Source organism: Xyrauchen texanus, chromosome 11, assembly GCF_025860055.1.
Source record: "Xyrauchen texanus isolate HMW12.3.18 chromosome 11, RBS_HiC_50CHRs, whole genome shotgun sequence".
Classification (NCBI taxonomy): Eukaryota; Metazoa; Chordata; class Actinopteri; order Cypriniformes; family Catostomidae; genus Xyrauchen; species Xyrauchen texanus.
The window spans coordinates 4,293,759-4,315,735 of record NC_068286.1 but is presented as its reverse complement, the minus strand read 5'-3'; the positions used below and the strand labels follow the sequence as shown (position 1 = coordinate 4,315,735).

The 21,977-nt window shown below is 44.2% G+C and overlaps 1 protein-coding gene across 1 annotated transcript in view; it reads left to right on the top strand.

The window, feature by feature from the left end:
- The first annotated feature begins 356 nt into the window (after window positions 1–356).
- LOC127651146 (complement C3-like) overlaps window positions 357–21,977 on the top strand; it is a 50,701-nt gene continuing 29,080 nt past the window's right edge. The window contains exons 1-22 of the mRNA XM_052136847.1: window positions 357–493; window positions 628–823; window positions 955–1,123; window positions 1,412–1,485; window positions 1,569–1,657; window positions 1,892–1,974; window positions 2,080–2,167; window positions 4,149–4,251; window positions 4,380–4,500; window positions 4,614–4,729; window positions 4,854–5,000; window positions 5,163–5,366; window positions 5,438–5,626; window positions 7,786–7,938; window positions 8,049–8,178; window positions 8,341–8,412; window positions 10,506–10,620; window positions 11,385–11,476; window positions 11,587–11,726; window positions 14,274–14,486; window positions 15,840–15,900; window positions 16,189–16,281. Coding sequence (XP_051992807.1) covers window positions 423–493; window positions 628–823; window positions 955–1,123; window positions 1,412–1,485; window positions 1,569–1,657; window positions 1,892–1,974; window positions 2,080–2,167; window positions 4,149–4,251; window positions 4,380–4,500; window positions 4,614–4,729; window positions 4,854–5,000; window positions 5,163–5,366; window positions 5,438–5,626; window positions 7,786–7,938; window positions 8,049–8,178; window positions 8,341–8,412; window positions 10,506–10,620; window positions 11,385–11,476; window positions 11,587–11,726; window positions 14,274–14,486; window positions 15,840–15,900; window positions 16,189–16,281 — 2,719 coding nt within the window. The 5' untranslated portion in view covers window positions 357–422. The remainder of the gene's footprint in view (window positions 494–627; window positions 824–954; window positions 1,124–1,411; window positions 1,486–1,568; window positions 1,658–1,891; window positions 1,975–2,079; window positions 2,168–4,148; window positions 4,252–4,379; window positions 4,501–4,613; window positions 4,730–4,853; window positions 5,001–5,162; window positions 5,367–5,437; window positions 5,627–7,785; window positions 7,939–8,048; window positions 8,179–8,340; window positions 8,413–10,505; window positions 10,621–11,384; window positions 11,477–11,586; window positions 11,727–14,273; window positions 14,487–15,839; window positions 15,901–16,188; window positions 16,282–21,977) is intronic.

Genomic DNA, 21,977 nt, shown 5'->3' with positions numbered 1-21,977 from the left:
GTAATAATAATATAATATTGCATTGGTGTACAACGCATCTAAATTGGCCACTTTTCAATTAAACACGAGGATGAATAAGATTTGATAATAACAGATTACAATAGAAGTAATAAACTGTGAATGATGATTTCAATAACCATTTGTTCCTCACATAAAGATTTGTATGGCTTTAAGACTTGGAATAGAAGAACTAAAACTAATTAAAATTGTATGTGTATTTCATGGAAGAAAGAAAATAATTTAGATCAAATTATTTTGCAGAAAATCCAAGATCCTCCTCTTTCCCAGTGTCTTATGTAATCTCTATGATAGGACGAGGGGTGTCAGAGGGAGATGAAATCTGATTGATAGTGAAGGGAGTATAAATCTGAGGTGCTGCATGTCAACAGACACTCACAGCAAGACACACACAGACGGACAGGATGGAAGTGAAGCTGCTGTGGCTCACTGTAGTTCTTCTCTCTTCACCCCTGCTGACACTGTGTGACCCACTGTGAGTATTTAAAACTGTGTATCGATATATTTATGTATAGGGGAGTCCAGGCTACAGTATACTGACACTGCGTACTCTGGTCTCCCGTATGTCTGACTTTAAGCATTCAAACTACTTGATTGTTGTTTTCTCAGATATGCTCTCTCAGCTCCTAATTTGCTGAGGGTGGGTTCCTCGGAAAATGTGTTTGTGGAGGCTCAGGACTACACCGGAGGACCCCTGAATGTGAAGATCACAGTGAAGAACCACCCACACAAAATCATAGAGATGATGTCAAAACAAGTGACCCTGACTGCAGAAAACAATTACCAGATCCTTACAGATATAAAGGTGACACCACCATTCTTATGTCCCAAGCGTATCTTGTATTTATGCTATGATGAATTTTAAGTGCATTTAAGCCTCTGAAACTTTGTGCTGTAAATTCTTTGATGTATATGACTTAATTTTCTGTTGTTCAGATTCCTGATGATAAAAACTATTTCACTGATGATCCTCTGGAGAAGCAGTACGTGTATCTACAAGCTGAATTTCCAGGCAACCTTCTAGAGAAAGTGGTCATGGTCTCATTCCAGTCTGGATTTATATTTGTACAAACCGACAAGCCCATCTACACACCTGCTAGCACAGGTAAGATAGTGTTAAAGAGAATGCATTAATGCAGACTGTAATCTCGTGTTATCTGTACAAATAACATTGAGCTGCATTTCCCAACAGCATTGTAAGTTTAAGTTGATCGTAGAGACTATTGGCTTCAATGGTTTCAATGATCTACTGAAATGCAGCCCTGTTCTATTAATAATCCTAATAAAATTAGCAATAGTTCTTGTCATTCTGGATGATTTCACGTTTCCACTGTTTGTCAAATAGATTAATAGAGAAAACCAACCATTAAAAATCATATTTCTTTTTCTGTAGTTAAATACAGGATATTCTCTCTGACTCCCAATCTGACACCTCTCAGTCAGTCTGGAATCTCTGTGGAAATCATGGTACATATTTGTCAACACAGCTATAATGACCATCTTTATCAGGCACTGTTTAATAATCTTGTATGATTTCAATGTCTACTAAGACTCCACAAAACATCACCCTTGTGCAAGTGAAGATATTGCCAGTTAATGGGATGAAGTCTGGAACATACACCATACCTGAGGTTGCCAGGTGTGTTAAGTACATGTGTGAAGTGCAATCAAGACTGAATTTAGTGTACTCAAATGAACCGACTAAAATTCATTTTTAATTTTGCCGTCTGCTTCAAGACATTTAAGTTATTTAATAAAAAAGTCTTGACAATAGCTGTAGGTAAGATCTCTATTTGTTGTCAGATTCATCTCTATTCGTGGTCTATTATCATCTATTTTATTGCTATGAATTCTGACATGTTTATGTTTTAAGCCCTGGGATCTGGAAGGTGATCACACGATGCATAAACACTCCACAGAAGATGTTTACTGCCGAATTTGAGGTCAAAGAATATGGTAAGATGTTCATCGACAAACCAGTATGTTGTAGAAGAATGAGATCACAACTTAAAAGAATGTATGTATTTATCTATCTATGTGTGTCTTATGTTTGGTCTCTAGTGCTACCAACATTTGAAGTCACATTAACACCCAGTGAGTCATTCTTCTATGTGCGTGCTAAGAGTCTGACAGTCGACATTACTGCAAAGTAAGATATATTCTTATCCATTTCGTCTTCTGAGGGTGTGATTTGAAACCAGTCTGGAGGGACAGGGCTTATTAAGGTTGGGGTCAGAGTTAAAACAAAGAAAATAGTATTGCAAAGACAACCATCAACTCTCAGCCAGAAACTTTTACCCTGGGGATCACTGTGAAACCTGCCATCTCACCTACAGTACACTAGAGTTAAACAGGAGTGACAGCACAATTTTCAGAATGTTCTCCTCTTCTACAACCGTATTGACCAACGACTTTTTCAACTTGTCTTGTCATTCCTGTTCCCCTTCTGTCACCCACTCGACGTTGTGCTGATGTAGTGACACTAGGGGTCGATCTTGAGAGCCCGAGATACCATCAGATCTTTGAGAAAAGGCCAATGAGAATTGGTGAGTAGAATTTGCATGCCACTCCCCCCAAAAAACGGGTTTAAAAGGGAGGCTGGAATGTGGATTCATTCAGATTTGTTCTTCTGAGCCGAGCGGATGTGTTTCAACAAGCTGAAATACTATCACAAACCATTCGTCTCTTCAGAGCGTATGCTGTTGGATATACGGCACATTCCAGTGGTTTCTCTCCACTCTGCCCTCCACTGCAAACTATGCCTCTGAGCACTTTGACAGTGCTTTAAAAGAGCTTTTCCTCTAAAAGAGTATTTTTTCTACTATTAGAGCAGACTCGGTGGCGTTGAACGTCTTTTTAATGATGCGTCATTCTGTCACTGTGCAGTTCCTGGATGCGGTCGTTACCTCTCCGCCTCCGATGGTCAGGATCACTACCTCATTTTTCTGGGCCTGGATCACATTGAGGGAGCATTTGTGGAAGGTTCATGTTCTCATTGTGAGAACTGTCCCCCATGCTGGTCCTTCTACCTATGGGTACGAGGCCGCCCCGGTTGATGCTGAAAGTGATTTGGTGACTTCAGTGGGTACGATTCCGCCAGGTAAAACCCCATGGACCGCCCACTCCCCGGTACGCTCGTTTGCGCCAGCCTAGTTCTGGGATGAGACAGGCAGCTCACCTCAGTGCCAGCCTAATTTCTCTTTCAGAACTCGTGAGCCGGATGAGATGTCGATCGTTGCATCGGAGAGTGCCTTGGTGATGTCAGATGCCGAGGACTCGACCGGGCTGCCGCCTTTGGGTGTGGCAGCCCAATTTGATGCTGACGCGGAGCTGACCACCATGCTTGTACGGGCTGCTGCAGGTGTTGGGCTTAAGTGGAATCCTCCACTCCGCCCCTGAGCACTCGTGGCTTGATGACTGGTATCTGGGTTCGGCGCCCCGTCCAGTCCCCTTCTTCTCTGAGTTTCATGAGGAGCTGACGCAATCGCGGAGGGCACCTTTCACTGCCCGAACGCAATCCTTTGGCTCGTCCGCTCTCACTACCCTCGACTGTGGGGCAGCCGAGGTTATGCCGAGATACCCCAGGTGGATAAGATGATCGCGGCACACCTGTGCCCGCTGAGCGCCACCACCTGTCACAATCGCCCGGCACTCCCTTCACAAGCCTGTAGGATGATGTCATCTCTGGCGACTAAAGACTACAGTGCTGCCGGTCAGGCCACCTCCGCCCTGCATGCCATGGCCCTCTTACAGGTCCACCACGCCAAGGCTTTGAAAGAGCTGCACAAGGGTATTTCTGATCCCGGTGTGCTACAAGAGCTGCGCTCGGCAACCGACCTCACCCTCTGTGCGTCTAAAGTCACAGCGCACGCTGAACCTGGTCGAGATGAGGACAGGACCTCGCCTGCATTGGCACATCAACTGCCTAGAGTTACTGGCAGTACTGCTCGCCCTGCGGAGGCTATTGCCGTTGATCCAGGTCAAGCACGTGTTGGTCCGGATGGACAAAACGATGACAACTAAGGCGGTTAGTTGTTAGTTGCATGTCGCAACTCGCCCATCACCTGTCATCTTGCATTTTCAATTTTGGCTAATTAACAGTCATTTATAAATTGTATTTGTTTTTTTAGTTACCTGTTTGGACAGAAGGTAGAAGGATATGGATTTGTGGTGTTTGGCGTGATGAAAGATGACAGTAAAACAAGGATTGCTGCCTCTCTGCAAAGGGTTCGGGTGAGCTCTACAGATCTGAGCTAAAATATTAAACTTGGGATCACTTTCACAGTTATGCACAATGACACAATAACACAATCATACACTTCTGGTATACTGAGGCCGTTCTCTGTTTTATTTCTAAATAGATCAATAAAGGAAAGAGCTCTGCAGAGCTGACCAGCGATATGATACTTAAGACCTTTCCAAACATTGAACAGCTGGTTGGACACTCAATCTATGTTTCAGTCAGTGTTTTAACAGAAAGTGGTAAGATTGAAACCGTATACTGGTACTGTTAATCTATGCTGATTCACTGTACAGTATGTGTGTGAGTGTAAACTGTTGATAAGGGTGAGTAATTTTGTGTGTGTTTGTTTCAGGCAGTGAAATGGTAGAAGCTCACAGGAGAGGTATTCAGATTGTGACATCACCGTACACCATTCACTTCAAAAGAACACCGCAATTCTTTAAACCTGGAATGCCCTTTGATTTCTCGGTAGAAAACTTTGAGAAGAAAGCAACAATTTTTAATGCTATCCAATGTCCAATCCAATTGGTTATATTATAAATTTGCTCAATAAACCACAATTATTTATTATTATTCATTTTTTTCCAAAAAGGTTTATGTGACAAATCCCGACCAGACACCTGCTAAAAATGTGGAAGTGGAGGTCAACCCTGGAGGGGTCAACGGTCGAACCAAAGCCAATGGCATTGCGAAGGTTACCATCAATTCTCAGGGAGGATCTTCTACACTGGAGATCACTGTAAGATCTGCCATCTCAACTGCACTGACGCTCAGTCAGTTTTACTGGTGAACTAGTGAAAGATGATTCAAATCAGATCTGAGCTTTAGTCAACAATCAGAAAAGTGTTGTTGAAATAGCTCTTTGTTGGTTGTGCTGGTTCAAATCAATATATATTTTTAGGTGAAGACCAAAGATCCAATGTTAAGTAAAGAACAGCAGGCGGTGAATAAGATGACAGCTCAAGCCTACATACCCAAAGGTGACTCCAAAAACTACCTGCACATTGGCATTGATGCTGCAGAGCTTGAGATTGGTGATCAAATGAGAGTCAACTTGTACACGGGAAACAGTCCAGGAGCCAAAAATCAAGATTATACATACATGGTGAGAGATGTTTTTTTGTTCAAAATGCTTTACAGTCTTTTTACTCAACTCTGTTTCTGGTATATTTTCAGATCTTAAGTAGAGGGCAGATTGTGCAAGCCGACAGGTTTAAGAGGAAAGAACAAGCTCTAGTGACTTTGTCTCTACCTGTGACCAAAAACATGCTGCCTTCCTTCCGCTTTGTGGCTTATTACCATGTGGGCTCTGAGGTGGTGTCTGACTCAGTCTGGGTTGATGTGAAGGACACGTGCATGGGAACGGTGGGTAAACAATCAGAAGAAATTATCAATATGATCAAAGCATGTAACACATTAACTGATTGTGGCATGTGTGCGTGGTCATGTGTCAGTCTGCGGGAGAGGGAGAGCGATAAGGCTCGTTTTGACAGTTCCCGTCAATTGTGTGAAGCTGACGATTAAAAAGTCTGACCTTGAACCTGCATTCGGCACCTTAGAGCAGGGGTTGGGATCCTTTTTTCACTTAGGAGCCAATTGTAACATTTTTGGTTGATGCATTTTTTCGAAAGAGCCATACCACAAATGAATAACTTACTATTTTCAAATACAACGTTTTTCAATAAAATAAAATATGTTTAAATTGCCCACAGACTACTCAAAAACAAACAAATATGCAAACATTAATAGGTAACATGTTGCAATATGGAAATGAGTACACGTGTTTGTGCGATCTCCATAAAATTACTTTTACAGTTGTTCATGAATAATTAAACTTTGCTTTTGGGCTGGTGATATGTAAAAAAAATATTTTAATGATAATCGCATTTAAATTATCGTAATATCCGATTATATGGTGAATATTTTTGCTTTATTGATTTTGCTTTAAACATTACATTAAATTATTGAAACACGGAAAACGTAAACAAAAAGGCATTTCTAAATTCAAATTGCACTTTAAACGAAACGACAAAAACAAAGTGTTTAAAAAATCTTATAAATAACCCCCCAAATACAAACATTTATGGTCTCCAACGGCCCCATTTGCCATTACGCAAGTATCAGTATGTGGCAGCAGGTGCCAATTAAGAACTAAAGACAATTATAAATGTAAAGATAATTATAATAATCATCATAATAAATAAGCCTAATAAGTTCCCTTGTGTTCCCAAAAAATGCTGCCAAATGTGTGTTCTTATGGAATGTGTTTGTATTGCATTTTGGTAATGCAGTTAATGCTGCCTAAAGAAAAGAAACTAGAACTCAATTTTAGGTTCAAGGTGAACGTGTAATGTATTACTTTATGATTTAATAATTTTCGTCTTTGTTTCTTTAATACAAAGGTACCTGCATATATTACTGAACCTGCAGAGTTGCGTTCACAATGTGTAAGAGCAAACTGCTCCATCACAGCACCTCACAAGATGATTTGTGGCATTCTCATAGGCTACATTATTCTTCAAAGAGAGATAACTCTTTACATGGGCTTGTTTCACGAGACAGGGTCCCGCTGCATGCCTCTGAACAAACAATGAATCAGGCATGAGCACTGACGGCTTTTCATTTATCTGTTCTTAAAAATATAATAAAATGTGTTTCTTCGATTGCGTGTCTTTTTGAATAACAGCATTTCTTGACGTGTCGCTGCGAGACATCTTACAGGTCACCCACTTGTTGCAGGTAGATGAGCAAATTTACCCACACATGAAATACTGAACGAGGAGCTCGCTAACTGGATTAAGGCTCATCGCATTTTGCGGGTGGTGGGTGCTATATCACACCCTGGCTGCACGTAAAAAATAACAAACATTCATAAATCGCACGTAGAAAATGCTCTTAACAGCTAAGATCAATAGTTATAGGGAAACGTGTCCCAGAACTCTATGAATGATTGTGTGTCGGAGCTTTCATTGCACTCAGAGCTCACTGCACGCACACAATATATCAGATGCGCATCGGCGGCTTTTCTTCGTCTGGTCTTCAAAATATAATCACCTTTTGTCAAATGCGCATCTTTGTGTCTAATTTCTTGTAATATATCACTCAGAGAAGTCTAACAGGTCACCTTCCACAGTGTCTGGTACATCAGCAAAATATTCTGCATGCAAAATCCGCATTTGGCAGGTGTTCATTTCAAACCTTGTTCACCAGGAGTAGCTGTATGATACAAATATACAAATTCGGAAGCAAGGAAATCAAAACTGTCATTGACTTCAAGCTTTGCAATCGCATCCACACTTTCTGCTGGAACATTATCTCTAGAACGTTTTAAAGGTTCATGTGTTGGTGAATGGTGACAGACCTAGCGAGCCACTTGATTTTGAACAAAGAACCACTTGTGGCTAACGAGCCATAGGTTCCCGACCCCTGTTTTAGAGGGAAGGCATTAACTTGGACAAGCTATCAGTGTCTTGCTGTAAAAAAAAAAATGTCTTAAACCAGCCTAATTCTCATTTTAAAAATAGCTCAAACTTGAGGTGAAGGACAAGGCAATGTATTATAAACCAGGAAAAGAGTTCAGCTTGCAAATAACTGGAGACCCTGGAGCTAAAGTTGGACTGGTGGTGGTTGACAAGGCTGTGCAGGTCCTTAACAAGAACAGACTCACTCAGACTAAGGTGATGAATCTTCATCAGACTACATACAGTGGTACAAACAGCTCATGACTCTTACTGGTATAAAACATACTTCACTGGTCTCAATGTTTCTTTCTTGATGTCACTTCTAGATCTGGGACATCATAGAGAAACATGACACTGGCTGTACAGCAGGTAGTGGAAAGGACAGTATGGGGGTTTTTTATGATGCAGGTCTGATGTTTGAGTCCAACAGTGCAGGAGGCACCAACACCAGAACAGGTAAATATTTTATTCTTTCTTCAAGGTAAGTGATGTTAGTGTCACTGATGATAGAACTTGAAAGACTCTAATAAGTTTACAAAATAATTATTTTACATCTGCATTGTAGTCATCAGAGTTTTAGTACAATATGCTAATTCATTCTGATTAATCGTCCTCTAGAACTTGACTGTCCCGCCCCTCCAAAGAGACGACGGAGAGCTGAGAGTCTTTGGCATGTCACCACTACACTGGGTGAGAAGCTGTATTTTTCACACCAATTTATTCTGATTTAAAACAAACCATTAAAATGATTTGTAAAAAGATGAAAAAATATTATTTGATCATGTTTTTTCACTGTGTTAAAGATCTTGAACCATTCCCATATTTACATTTTTAAGTCAATATTTTGGCCTCAAACACAAAGATTCATGTTTCCCAACTTTAGAGAACTCTGGTTCTATCAGAAAATCTCAAGATTATTTTATTAATGTGATCGAAAAGATACTTGTATCATTTGTTGCAAGCCCCATCCTACTGTTCTGCACACAGTTGAGGCTTGAACTGTCAGATCCTGCTGGAGGCGATATCTGGGAGCAGAGCTTACCCCCGCCCAGTATGGGACCTAAACTTGTGGAGATGGGGTGGGATGGGGGTGAAAACATGGAAGTATTTGAACAACGAGAGGCAGCTAACAGCCTTATAAACCGGAGGCTGTATTGTGATGGGATGTGATGCCTGATTCTTCCTGCTAGAATTATGCTTACGCTTACATTAGTAGTTACAAAGTAGTTTCCAATATACCACTACTCCCCTACATTTTTGGTGAAGCTACTTTGAAACTGTAGCTTCCCAAGTTATTTACCACTTTTAAAAAGTAGAAACACAAAAAGAGAGTGCATCTCTTAGACCCTTAACACCAAAATAATTGAAGTTGCAGCACAGCTACTTAGCATCTCATTCCCTACTTTCAGGGAACCAAGGTTGTGTAGAAACCGAGACGTTCCCTTTCAAGATGGTAACTTTAACATGGCATGAGAAGCTTATGTAAAAGGAGCTGTATACTGTAATGCCGAAGATCTGATATGCAATGCCTACTGCCCATTATAGTAGTCAAAAGCATTGCTGTAGCCACCTCTTCATATTTAGAAATAGGAAAGAAGTGGTAACAATAAACCAATATAAAATGTCTTGATGTCAAGACAGGGTAACGGGCAGTGGAACAATGTCTTAACACATCTTCCCGGTTAGCGGAAAGGAGGGGAGCAGACCAGTTGTCTTGACAAGGGCTTTGTATAATGACACTAACCAACAGTGTAGTGATATATTGCACACCTGCTCTAATTCACACCAGCATGAATGGAGACACCATAGTTTAAAACACCAATACTAACCAATTGGTCAGTGATCAACCTTCTTTCTCTGTCAATATCTGGGAAGAGAGGGAAAATAAATGCAAGTTGTAAAACCTAACTAAGGTATTAAGGAAGGCCCTCCCGGGCCTCCTGACCCAGTCCCCATCCTGTGGCTGCCTCCCAGGCTTCCTGACCCGGTCCCTGTACTGTGGCCACCTCCCAGGCCTCCAGACCCGGTCCCCACCTTGAGGTCATCCCCTTGGTCTCCAGGCCGTCCCCCAGATCTGCTTGGGTCCTCTTGGTCTTCTGGCCACCTGCCTGATCTGCTCTGGTCCCCTTGGTCTCCTAGCCGTCTGCATGACCAGCTCTGGTCTACCTGGTCCCCGGCTCCATCTTGGCCCTACCTCCCTGTCTTTGTACTGTTCCCATCATCCCCTTGCCTCTAGTGTCCCCTTGAACTGCCTGTTTTCCCTTTTTCTTTTTTTTTCACACCCCATGGACAATTTTTTTGTTTGTTTTTTGTCTGTTTTTGGGAGCGTCTAGAATCCGCTCCTTAAAAGGGGGGCTATGTCACGATTCACTGTTTTCTGCCCTGTGTTTTGCCTTTGTCATCTGTTCCCCATGGACTACACTTCCCATAATTCCCTGCCCTCATCACTGCCAGCTGTCTTCTATTGTCCTCACCTATGTTTCATTTACTCATGTGTCTTTTTGTGTATTTAAGCCCTGTTGTTTGATCATTCATTATCAGTTGTTGAATTTGAATGTATTAACTTGTTTTGCCCGTGCCCTTCGTGGATGTTTATGTCATTATTTCCCCATCCTGGGTGTTTTATTTGTTCCTGTGTTTACCCGTTATTTTGTACTTGTTTATTGTTTTTTCATTAAACTCTTTTGCCGCACCTAGATCCAGCTCCTGAACTTCCTTCCTATACGTTACAATACTGTATATGATCTGATTTTCCCTGAATTGTATTTTGTAATCCGTTACAGGTGAAGATGATGATGACTACTATATAGAGTCTGATAAGATCTTATCACGGACAAAGTTCCCTGAGGCTTGGCTTTGGGAGGAGATAGATCTACCAGCTTGCAAATATAAGAACTGGTGAGTGAACATCACCTGATAGACAAAAGCTGTGACTTCATCTACATCCGTGATTCTCACTTTTAGTCCTAGGGAGCACAGCACTGCACATTATGAGTAATCCATAAGACTCCAGTGGTTAAATCCATGTCTTCACATTCTTCATGCATATTGCCCCCTACTAGGCATGGAGAAGTATTACTAGCAAAAATGGATGTAAATATTGATCTTTTTGTCACCCACACTTATCATATCACTTCTGAAGACATGGATTTTCTGAACACTGTGTATTACTGTTTTGCTCCCTTTATGAGCTTTTTGCTGCATCAAACATTTGGCACCAATTCACTTGTACTGTATGGACCTACAAAGCTGAGATATTCTTCTAAAAATCTTAATTTGTGTTCTGCTGAAGAAAGTCATGCACATCTTGGATGGCATGAGGGCGAGTAATTGATGTTACATTTATGTGAAATTGCATCCCCCAAAAATGCAAGCACTGTTAATGCCATGCATTTATTTTTCAATTAGTGCAATTCAGTGTGCTTTTTTGTTTTAAAGACATTTGTTATAAATATACTTCCATACTCCTCCATAAAGTTCCATTCTGATGCACTGCATCTAAATATTTTGAACATGCAAGCTGAGGCTTCGCCGGTTTTGTGAATGTTTTTCAATGAGCTATTTTTTATGTAAAAGTGAGTTATTACAAATGGGCACCTCCAATATGAGTGCTGGGGATGCTGTTTGCTCTGATCTTTACTTGTCCTTTCCTCATATTCCAGTCAAACAACATCATTTACAAGAAATGGAATCTACCTGAATGAATCGATCACTACCTGGCAAATCTTAGCCATCAGCCTGTCACAAACAAACAGTAAGAGTGAAGCTACAAACATGCAGAACTTTTTGACATTCAAAACATGCAGAAACAGAAATAATTCTGCCAGTTTAAAACATTCTCTGTAAACGTCTTCTTCTCCAAAGGTATCTGTGTGGCAGAACCGGAGGAGATGATCACTTACAAGAACTTTTTCATTGATCTGAAGATGCCTTATTCAGCTGTGCGCAACGAACAAGTAGAAATCAGAGCCATTATTCACAACTACAACAAAGGGAAGACGAAGGTCAGTCTGTCTGTAAAATATCAGATGAGGTGTACAAATGTTGATCATTTATAATCATTTGTGCTTTAGTGAAATCATTTTCCAAAAATCAGGATAAATTAATTCCATGACTCATATCACAGAGTAATGTATGTTTTTGAGCTAGTCTTGACTCAAACTAAAGCATAGTTTTGGATATTGTTCCCCGTCTGTCTGTCGCTCACGTTGACGTTGTGTCACTAGGGGTCTCTCTTGAGATCCTTTTCCATCTCTGATCTATGAGAAATTGGCATACAGAATTTGCATGTCCCGCACTCAGACATACAGGTATGAAGGGAGGGAAATGCATCTGTTTCATTCAGAAATTTTCTTCGGAGCCAATGGTTGTGCATGCAGCGAGCTGCGAGTCACACACTGTTCCTCCCATCTCTGCTGTTCGATTGCTGTTGGATCTACGGTGCATATCAGTGGCTTTCTCCTTCTCTGCACAGCAGTGCAGCTTTGCCCCAGGGCGCTTCGACAGCGCTTTTAAAAGAGAATGTTTTCTCTTAAAAGATTTTATTTCTCTATAAGATCAATACACAGCTGGCATTGAATGTCCTTTTCAGGATGCGTCTTTTTAAAGATGTCTTTCCGCCTCTGTGTAGTTTCTGGATGCGGTTGATTTCTCTCCACTTCTGACGGTCATAAAAGCTGCCTCGTGTGCAGGCAGCGTTTTATGAATGGTTCATGTTCTCAGTGCGAGAGCATAGTCACGGCTTTCTTTCTTCACGAGAGAAAGCCACTTCAGCCACCCCCCACACCTCACCTCCTTCCTACGGGATTGGGGCCGGCACCGCTGGTGATAAAGGCGATTTGGGGATAATGATGGGCTTGGTTCTGCTGGGTAAATCCCCGTGAACCCCCTGGCACGCTTGCTTGCTTCCGTCCGAGATTGGGCCAGCCGGCATTCTCCCTTGAGCCTCCGGAATTGGATGACAACATCGCCGCTGCATTGGAGGGCGTCACAGCGGCGTATCTGATGCCGATGACTCTCCTAGACCGCCACCTTCGGGTCTGCTCGCCAGTCTGAGGCTGACGTGCAGATGTCCGCTATGCTTTCCCATGCTGCCACAAGCGCGAGTGCTCTTTCTCCCCCTCACGGCTACTCGATTGGTTCCTTGGGCCTGCATGCCGCTCACAGCCGCACACCAGCCAAGTCTCTCTAGTGACCCCCTATTGGCCCATCTCGTAATCCTCGCAACAACCCCTCCCTTGCGAATTCCCCTCTGGAAGGACCTTCTTTATCAGGAACGGGGCTCCCTCTGGCATCCGCACCCAGACCTCTGGAATCTCCATGTCTGGGCCCTGGACGGAATGTGGAAGATCTAGCTGGTCTACCACCTGCGGTCGTAGACACGATCAACAAAGCCAGAGCTCCCTCTACCAGGAAACTTTAAACCCTGAAGTGGTGCTTGTTCGCAAATTGGTTTCTTCCCGGGCTGAAGACCCACAGAGGTGCGCAGTTAGATCAGTGCTCTCATTTCTGCAGGAGAGGTTGGAGGGGAGGCTGTTCCCACTGCCCCCTGGTCGCCGTGTCTGTAGCAATTCCTCCCTCCCGATGAAGCAGGATCTACCACTGCACAACTTTCCACATGTGAAATAAAGGCCCATGTGATGTATCTCACCACTCTTTACCTCCCCCACTTTGGGCAGGTGTGGTCTCCGCAGGGTCTTTCCCCCATGAAAGAATAGGATCTGGGAAAGATCGCCTTCCCCGATGCACGTGAAACCGTTAAGATGGCCCCAGCCGCTTTAACTCTATGCGAGAAACATAGAGAGAGAAAAGGCACGGCCTGCTCCCATGCTTGGCACGTCGCCTTGATCCCCCCCCTATCGGCGGTAAAGAACCATAAGGTTTTGACAATTTGATGGGGCATTGGGGAAGGGTTCATGCAGTCTGACACAGCTTGTCGCTTTGGCACGTAAAATACCTGTTAGCAGCCCACTTACACGGTTCAGCACATGGCGTGATTTAAATTGGACACCTTGTGTCGCTTCTTCGACACAACGTCGAAGTGAGTGACAGACAGGGAACGTCTAGGTTACTGTTGTAACCTCCGTTCCCTGATGGAGGGAACGAGACGTTGTGTCCTCCCGGCCACGTCACTGAACCGAGCCACTGTTGCGGCCGATTCTCATTGTCGGCTCCTCAGAAAAATCGTGAATGAAACAGACGCATTTCCCTCCCTTTATACCCGTATGTCCGGGGACGGGACATGCAAATTCTGTCTGCCAATTTCTCATTGGCCTTTTCTCATAGATCAGAGATACCCCTAGTGTCGCTTCGACACAACGTCTCGTTCCTTCCATCAGGTAATGGAGGTTAAACCAGTAACCTAGACCTTTTTATGTTTTGATTTTGGGCAACATTTATTTATTTTTTTGCAAATGGTAATGGGACACGAACGAGGTCAAACTCAAATCGGAGTCCTCTGGGCTTTGTGCAGGCTAGACAAGTTCTTCCACAAGACTCCTCGCTCCTCCAAAATTTTGACAAGGTCCTCCCCACTGTCTGATTTTCACCAGGTGCGTGTGGAGTTTATGGAGACAGAAAATGTTTGCAGCGCTGCCAGTAAGAAGAAGAAATACAGCACAGTGGTAGAAGTCCAGGGCCAATCCACCAGAGCGGTTTCATTTGTGATTATTCCCATGACGGTGGGCAATCATGTGATTGAACTGAAAGCTGCATCGTATGACTCTGTCAGCACTGATGGAGTGAAGAAGACCTTGAAGGTGGTGGTAAGTCTGATGTGAAATCTGTCACTCCTATTACAGTTGTTTTGATTGTAAAATAAGAATAAATATACACTCACCTAAAGGATTATTAGGAACACCTGTTCAATTTCTCATTAATGCAATTATCTAATCAACCAATCACATGGCAGTTGCTTCAATGCATTTAGAGGTGTGGTCCTGGTCAAGACAATCTCCTGAACTCCAAACTGAATGTCAGAATGGGAAAGAAAGGTGATTTAAGCAATTTTGAGCGTGGCATGGTTGTTGGTGCCAGACGGGCCGGTCTGAGTATTTCACAATCTGCTCAGTTACTGGGATTTTCACGCACAACCATTTCTAGGGTTTACAAAGAATGGTGTGAAAAGGGAAAAACATCCAGGATGCAGCAGTCCTGTGGGCGAAAATGCCTTGTTGATGCTAGAGGTCAGAGGAGAATGGGCCGACTGATTCAAGCTGATAGAAGAGCAACTTTGCCTGAAATAACCACTTGTTACAACCGAGGTATGCAGCAAAGCATTTGTGAAGCCACAACACACACAACCTTGAGGCGGATGGGCTACAACAGCAGAAGACCCCACCGGGTACCACTCATCTCCACTACAAATAGGAAAAAGAGGCTACAATTTGCAAGAGCTCACCAAAATTGGACAGTTGAAGACTGGAAAAATGTTGCCTGGTCTGATGAGTCTCGAATTCTGTTGAGACATTCAGATGGTAGAGTCAGAATTTGGCGTAAACAGAATGAGAACATGGATCCATCATGCCTTGTTACCACTGTGCAGGCTGGTGGTGGTGTAATGGTGTGGGGGATGTTTTCTTGGCACACTTTAGGCCCCTTAGTGCCAATTGGGCATCGTTTACATGCCACGGCCTACCTGAGCATTGTTTCTGACCATGTCCATCCCTTTATGGCCACCATGTACCCATCCTCTGATGGCTACTTCCAGCAGGATAATGCACCATGTCACAAAGCTCGAATCATTTCAAATTGGTTTCTTGAACATGACAATGAGTTCACTGTACTAAAATGGCCCCCACAGTCACCAGATCTCAACCCAATAGAGCATCTTTGGGATGTGGTGGAACGGGAGCTTCGTGCCCTGGATGTGCATCCCACAAATCTCCATCAACTGAAAGATGCTATCCTATCAATATGGGCCAACATTTCTAAAGAATGCTTTCAGCACCTTGTTGAATCAATGCCACGTAGAATTAAGGCAGTTCTGAAGGCGAAAGGGGGTCAAACAGTATTAGTATGGTGTTCCTAATAATCCTTTAGGTGAGTGTATATGCTTTAACAAGACTAATTGTCATTTTTGATAGGATGCTGAAAAACTCTCTCTCTTTCTCTTTCAGTCGGAGGGTGTGCTAGTTCCATTACAGGTCAAAAAGGTGGAGCTCAATCCTGCTAAGTACGGTGAGATTTAACTTCTTGGATTATACTTCCAACCAGTAAAGGTCACACTTGCCTTGGCTCTCCATTCACTTCCATTCATATGCAGGAAAGCAGACATGCAAGCCAATGCAAAGAGGTGTTTTCTTTCACTGCGCACAAACTTTTATGTTTGTGAACTCTGACCAGCGAATTAGCGTAGCCAAAAGATGTTTGACCATTTCTTGACATCACACATTGTCCTTCCTATTATGAAGATGCCTCATTACACTTTCTGCATCATCATGTTCCTCTCTTTTTTCATCCCATAAGGAAAAGATGGAGAGCAACATATATCTGTAAGAACAGACATACCAGAGGATTGGGTCCCAGATACGCCTGCTAGCACGCACATCACAGTGACTGGTAAGGGAAAAGGCAAAGTAATATGTTGTGTTTCCATGAACATTCAGGGGGAAATTTGCTAAAATAATTTTTCCTTATGAAAGCTTTTTATTTATATACAGGTGAAACTCGAAAAATTAGAATATCGTGCAAAAGTTCATTAATTTCAGTAATTCAACTTAAAAGGTGAAACTAATATATTATATAGACTCATTACAAGCAAAGTAAGATATTTCAAGCCTTTATTTGATATAATTTTGATGATTATGGCTTACAGCTTATGAAAACCCCAAATTCAGAATCTCAGAAAATTAGAATATTACATGAAATCAATAAAAAAAAAGGATTTTAAATACAGAAATGTCGGCCCTCTGAAAAGTATAATCATGCATATGTACTCAGTACTTGGTTTGGGCCCCTTTTGCATTAATTACTGCCTCAATGCGGCGTGGCATGGATGCTATCAGCCTGTGGCACTGCTGAGGTGTTATGGAAGACCAAGATGCTTCAATAGCGGTCTTCAGCTCTTCTGCATTGTTTGGTCTCATGTCTCTCATCTTTCTCTTGGCAATGCCCCATAGATTCTCTATGGGGTTCAGGTCAGGCGAGTTTGCTGGCCAATCAAGCACAGTACCATGGTCATTGAACCAGGTTTTGGTACTTTTGGCAGTGTGGGCAGGTGACAAGTCCTGCTGGAAAATGAAGTCAGCATCTCCATAAAGCTTGTCTGCTGAAGGAAGCATGAAGTGCTCTAAAATGTCCCGGAAGACGGCTGCGTTGACTCTGGACTTAATAAAGCACAGTGGACCAACACCAGCCGATGACATGGCTCCCCAAACCAACACAGACTGTGGAAACTTCACACTGGACTTCAAGCATCTTGGATTGTGTGCCTCTCCATTCTTCCTCCAGACTCTGGGACCTTGGTTTCCAAATGAGATGCAAAATTTGCTCTCATCAGAAAAGAGGACTTTGGACCACTGAGCAACAGACCAGTTCTTTTTTTCTTTAGCCCAGGTAAGATGCTTCTGACGTTGTTTGTTGTTCAGGAGCGGCTTGACAAGAGGAATACGACATTTGAAGCCCATGTCCACTCCTTGTGAAGCTCCCCCACACATTTGAATGGCCTTTTCCTGACAATCCTCTCCAGTCTACGGTCATCCCTGCTGCTTCTGCACCTTTTTCTTCCACACATTTCCCTTCCACTTAACTTTCTATTAATGTGCTTTGATACAGCACTTTGAGAACATCCAACTTCTTTTGCAATTACCTTTTGAGGCTTTCCCTCCTTGTGGAGGGTGTCAATGATGGTTTTCTGCACAACTGTCAGGTCAGCAGTCTTCCCCATGATTGTGAATTCAACTGAACCAGACTGAGAGACCATTTAAAGGCTCAGGAACCCTTTGCAGGTGTTTTGGATTAATTAGCTGATTAGAGTGTGACACTTTGAGCCTACAGTACTGAACCTTTTCACAATATTCTAATTTTCTGAGATTCTGAATTTGGGGTTTTCATAAGCTGTAAGCCATAATCATCAAAATTATATCAAATAAAGGCTTGAAATATCTTACTTTGTTTGTAATGAGTCTATATAATATATTAGTTTCACCTTTTAAGTTGAATTACTGAAATTAATGAACTTTTGCACGATATTCTAATTTTTAGATTTTCACCTGTATTATATATTACATAGGCTGCACAATTAATCAAAAAATTAATTACAATTAGAGATTACAATTACAGCTGGCACGATTCACTAATCGCACACGTGTTAGACCATCGTGAGACAGGTTAGTTTTACCCTCTTGATGATGTTTTGTTGCATAAGTAATCCTGCTCAGTACGAGAGGAACTGCAGGTTCAGACATTTGGCACGTGTGCTTGGCTGAGGAGCCACAGGTGCGAAGCTACCATCTGTGGGATTATAACTGAACGCCTTTAAGTCAGAATCCCCCCTAAATGTAATGATACCGCAGCGCCGCGGGACGCCGATTTGCCTGGAATAGCCGGCCCGCGAGGGCCCGGCGAGGAGAGCCTTTCGAGACTGTAATGATAATAATAATGATGATGATGAAGTATTCCATTTAAATCAACTCCTGTGTCCATATGAGATATCAGTTTTACCGATTATTCGGAGCCAATATTTGCTGTTTGGAAATATCGGTCAACTGCAAAGATCAATGCAGATAGTTTTGTTTGTTTGACTTGAGAACTAGCGACTCCAGACTTGACTGTTTTTTTTTTTTATTAGTATTTTCAATAACTTATTATAAACCGTAATGAAATGTTTAAAAAATATTGTGACCAATTAATTCATATGCAAAAAATGTAGGCCCGCCAGCACCACTGATCTGCATCTGCGCAGTTAACGCTGCGCTAACAATGCGCCAAAATGACAGATGATTGTCCAGTTCCCAAAATAATCTCTGTTGGATATAAAGATTTCGAATTGGACCATGTGAATAAAGAAGTATGAAAATATGCAATGCAAAATTATCCGATACAACCACCACAACCTCGAATTTTACCAGATGTTTCAAAAACCACAAGGAAAGATAAGTAAATAATTTCATTATCCAGAAAGATTAATATGTAAAATTACTGTTCAAATGTTTGAGGGTTGTCAGTAAATGAAAATGATTCACGATTAATCTCATGTTTTGTAGCACGACAAGTTTGAAATTACCCAACATTGCCTCTAAATGTGTGTGTGTGTGTGTGTGTGTGTGTGTGTGTGTGTGCCTTTTCTAAACCTTCTCAACAGTCAGCAATATATCAGAACCATTTGTTGGCAATATAAATAACAGGCAGATTTGCAGTCACAACACTTTATTTAAAATGTGACTAGTAAAAAAATACAGAATGACTCATGACGAAATCATCTAGGTTACGTATGTAACCTCCGTTCCACGTTGTGTCAGAGAAGCGACACTAGTGGTCTCTCTTGAGCGCCGATATATACCTCTGATCTATGAAAAAAGGACAATGAGAAGTTGGCAGCCGGTATTTGCATATCCCGCCCCCGGACATACGGGTATTTAAGCGGGGCAAATATGGGAGTTAATTCAGGATTTTTCTGAGGAGCAGAAATGGCTCGGCTCAACAGTGGCTCGGCTCAGCGACGTGGCGGGGAAGACACAATGTCTCGTTCTCTCCATCGGGGAACGGAGGTTACATACGTAACCTAGATGTGCCCCTTCTGTCGCTCTCTCCATGTTGTGTCAGAAAAGCGACACTAGGGGTCCACTTTTAAACATGCCATGCGCTGAGCCGTGTACGTGTACTGCTGATACAGGAGCGGGCAGGTATTCTTACGTGCAAAGGTGACCAGCTGTATCAGACTGCACGTACCCTTCCCCAATGCCCCATTCAAGCCATCAGAGTCCTTCTGGTTACCCTGGAGGGGGGAACAAGGTGATGGCCGCCAACCTGGGAACGGGCCAGCCTGGCTGGGCCTCTTTTCTCTCTATGTTTCTCGCATAGAGCAACTACGGCCGCGGCCCTTACATGCATTAAGGGAAGGGGGTCTTAGCCCTCCTTTCAAGGGGAAAAGACCCTGCGGAGGCCACACCTACCCTGCAGAGGAGGCAAAGAGTGGCAAATACATCACATGGCCTGTTTAGGACCTATGTGGGAAAGTTGGTGTGGTGGTAGATCCAGCCTCATAGAGGGGGGAAGCTTACAGCACGGCGACCGAGGCAGCTGTAACTGTCTAAGGGAGACACGGGGGTCCGCTCGTGAGGGGACAGTACCGCAGGATTACACACAGGGGGAGTCCGAACAGGAGGCCTTACCTGTGGAGCACCTATTCCAGTACAGGGTAGATTGGGTACCCATAGTGGCTTGGGTCGGCGAGTTCCTCCGCTGAACTGCGGACCCAAAAAGGGCTAGGGAGGAGTCAACCAGGGACCCAAAGATGGGGTCTCCTGGGAACAGAGGCGCACTATTTTACCTCGGCTGAGGGAAAGGGTGCCAGGCGCAAGCGATTCACCCGGCCAGATCGTCAGCGTGTTCTATGGGCTCGGACCTGAGAGAACACGGGACGATACAGACTCAACTCGGAGATTGTAAAATCTCGTAAATGTCTTAGGTGTTGCCCACCCTGCTGCTCTGCAGATGTCTGCTAGGGAGGTGCCCATAGCCAGTGCCCATGAGGACGCAACACTCCTGGTGGAGTGAGGTCGGACCCGCAAGGGGGGGGGCACGGCCTGGGTGTGATAAGCCAATGAAATGGTGTCGACAACCCAGTGGGCAAGCCTCTGTTTGGAGACAGCGTTCCCTTTCTGCTGTCTCCCGAAGCAGACAAAGAGCTGCTCAGAGCGTCTAGAGCTCTGCGTGCGGTCCAGATAGATACGCAAAGCACGTACCGGACACCGCAACGAAAGGGCTGGGTCTACCTCCTCCCGGGGCAGCGCATGCAGGTTCACTACCTGATCTCTGAAGGGTGTGGTAGGAACCTTGGACACATAGCCCGGTCGTGGTCTTAGGATCACGTATGTGTCTGCCGGAACGAACTCCATGCAAGAGTCGCTAACAGAGAACACTTGCAGGTTCAGCAGGGCAGTCTTGAGAGAGAGGGCCCTGAGTCCAGCTGAATCTAGCGGCTCGAAGGGGGGTCTCTGGAGGCCCATGAGGACGATCGAGAGACAATCTGATGCAGAGTTAGCCTCCGGGCACCTTTTAGGAACCTGATAATTAAGTCGTGCTTACCAAGAGACTTGCCGTCTATCGTGTCGTGGTGAGTGGTGACATACACCTTGAGCTTTAGGCCTTCGCGGTCAGCGAGGAGGTTGCTCTACAGGTCCGGGAAGGAAGTACAGGGCGGCCCCGCCAGGTGGTAGGGCTTCCGGGGCATAAGTGGAGCGCAACTGCCCTATCCACCTGGGGAATCGCCGTGTACCCGTGGTGCGCTCCGCCGTCGAGGGTGGCGAGGGCGGATGAGCAGGTGGCGGTGTGACAAGTGGAGAGGTGTGCTCTCCACGAAGACGTCAGCTCATCATGCACCTCCGGGAAGAATGGGACGGGGGGGGCGAGGCTGTGAGCGGCACCCAGACCCTAGGGACCAGTCATCCAGCCGTGATGGCTGTGGGGAGGATGGAGGGTTCCAATCCAAGCCCACGCTGTTGGCTGCCCGGGAAAGCATGTCGGTCATCTGTGCGTCGGCCTCAGCCTGGGCGTGCAGGCCCAAAAGCGGCAGCCCAGGGGAGTACTCAGCGTCAGATACTGCACCCTCCGATGCCGCGGCGAGCTCATCTGCTTCTGTCTCTAGAGGATAGGCTGACTGGCTGTAAGGCGAGTCGCCGTTGCCTCGAGCACGGACTGGAGTCAACGAGCGTGCCGGGGTGTGGGTGGTCCGAGGGGGCGTACCCGGCGGAGCTGCACCCGCTGCCATCCCCAAATCGCCTCCATTGCCAACCGCATTGTCCTCAATCCCGTGGGAAGAAGGAGCAACGCTGGGGGCGGCTGGAGTGGCTTGCTTACGGTTGTAAGCGAGCCGCGACCCTAACGTTGTCATGGTCATGTTCTCGCAGTGAGAACATGAACCATCCACAAACGCAGCCTCGGTGTGATCGCTACCCAGACACACGAGGCAACGCCTGTGGCCGTCTGAAGCGGAGATCACTCTACCGCATCCAGGAACAACACAGGGGCGGAAAGGCATCTTTATAAAGACGCGTCCTTAAAAGGACATTCAACGCCGCTGTGTTTTGCTCTTT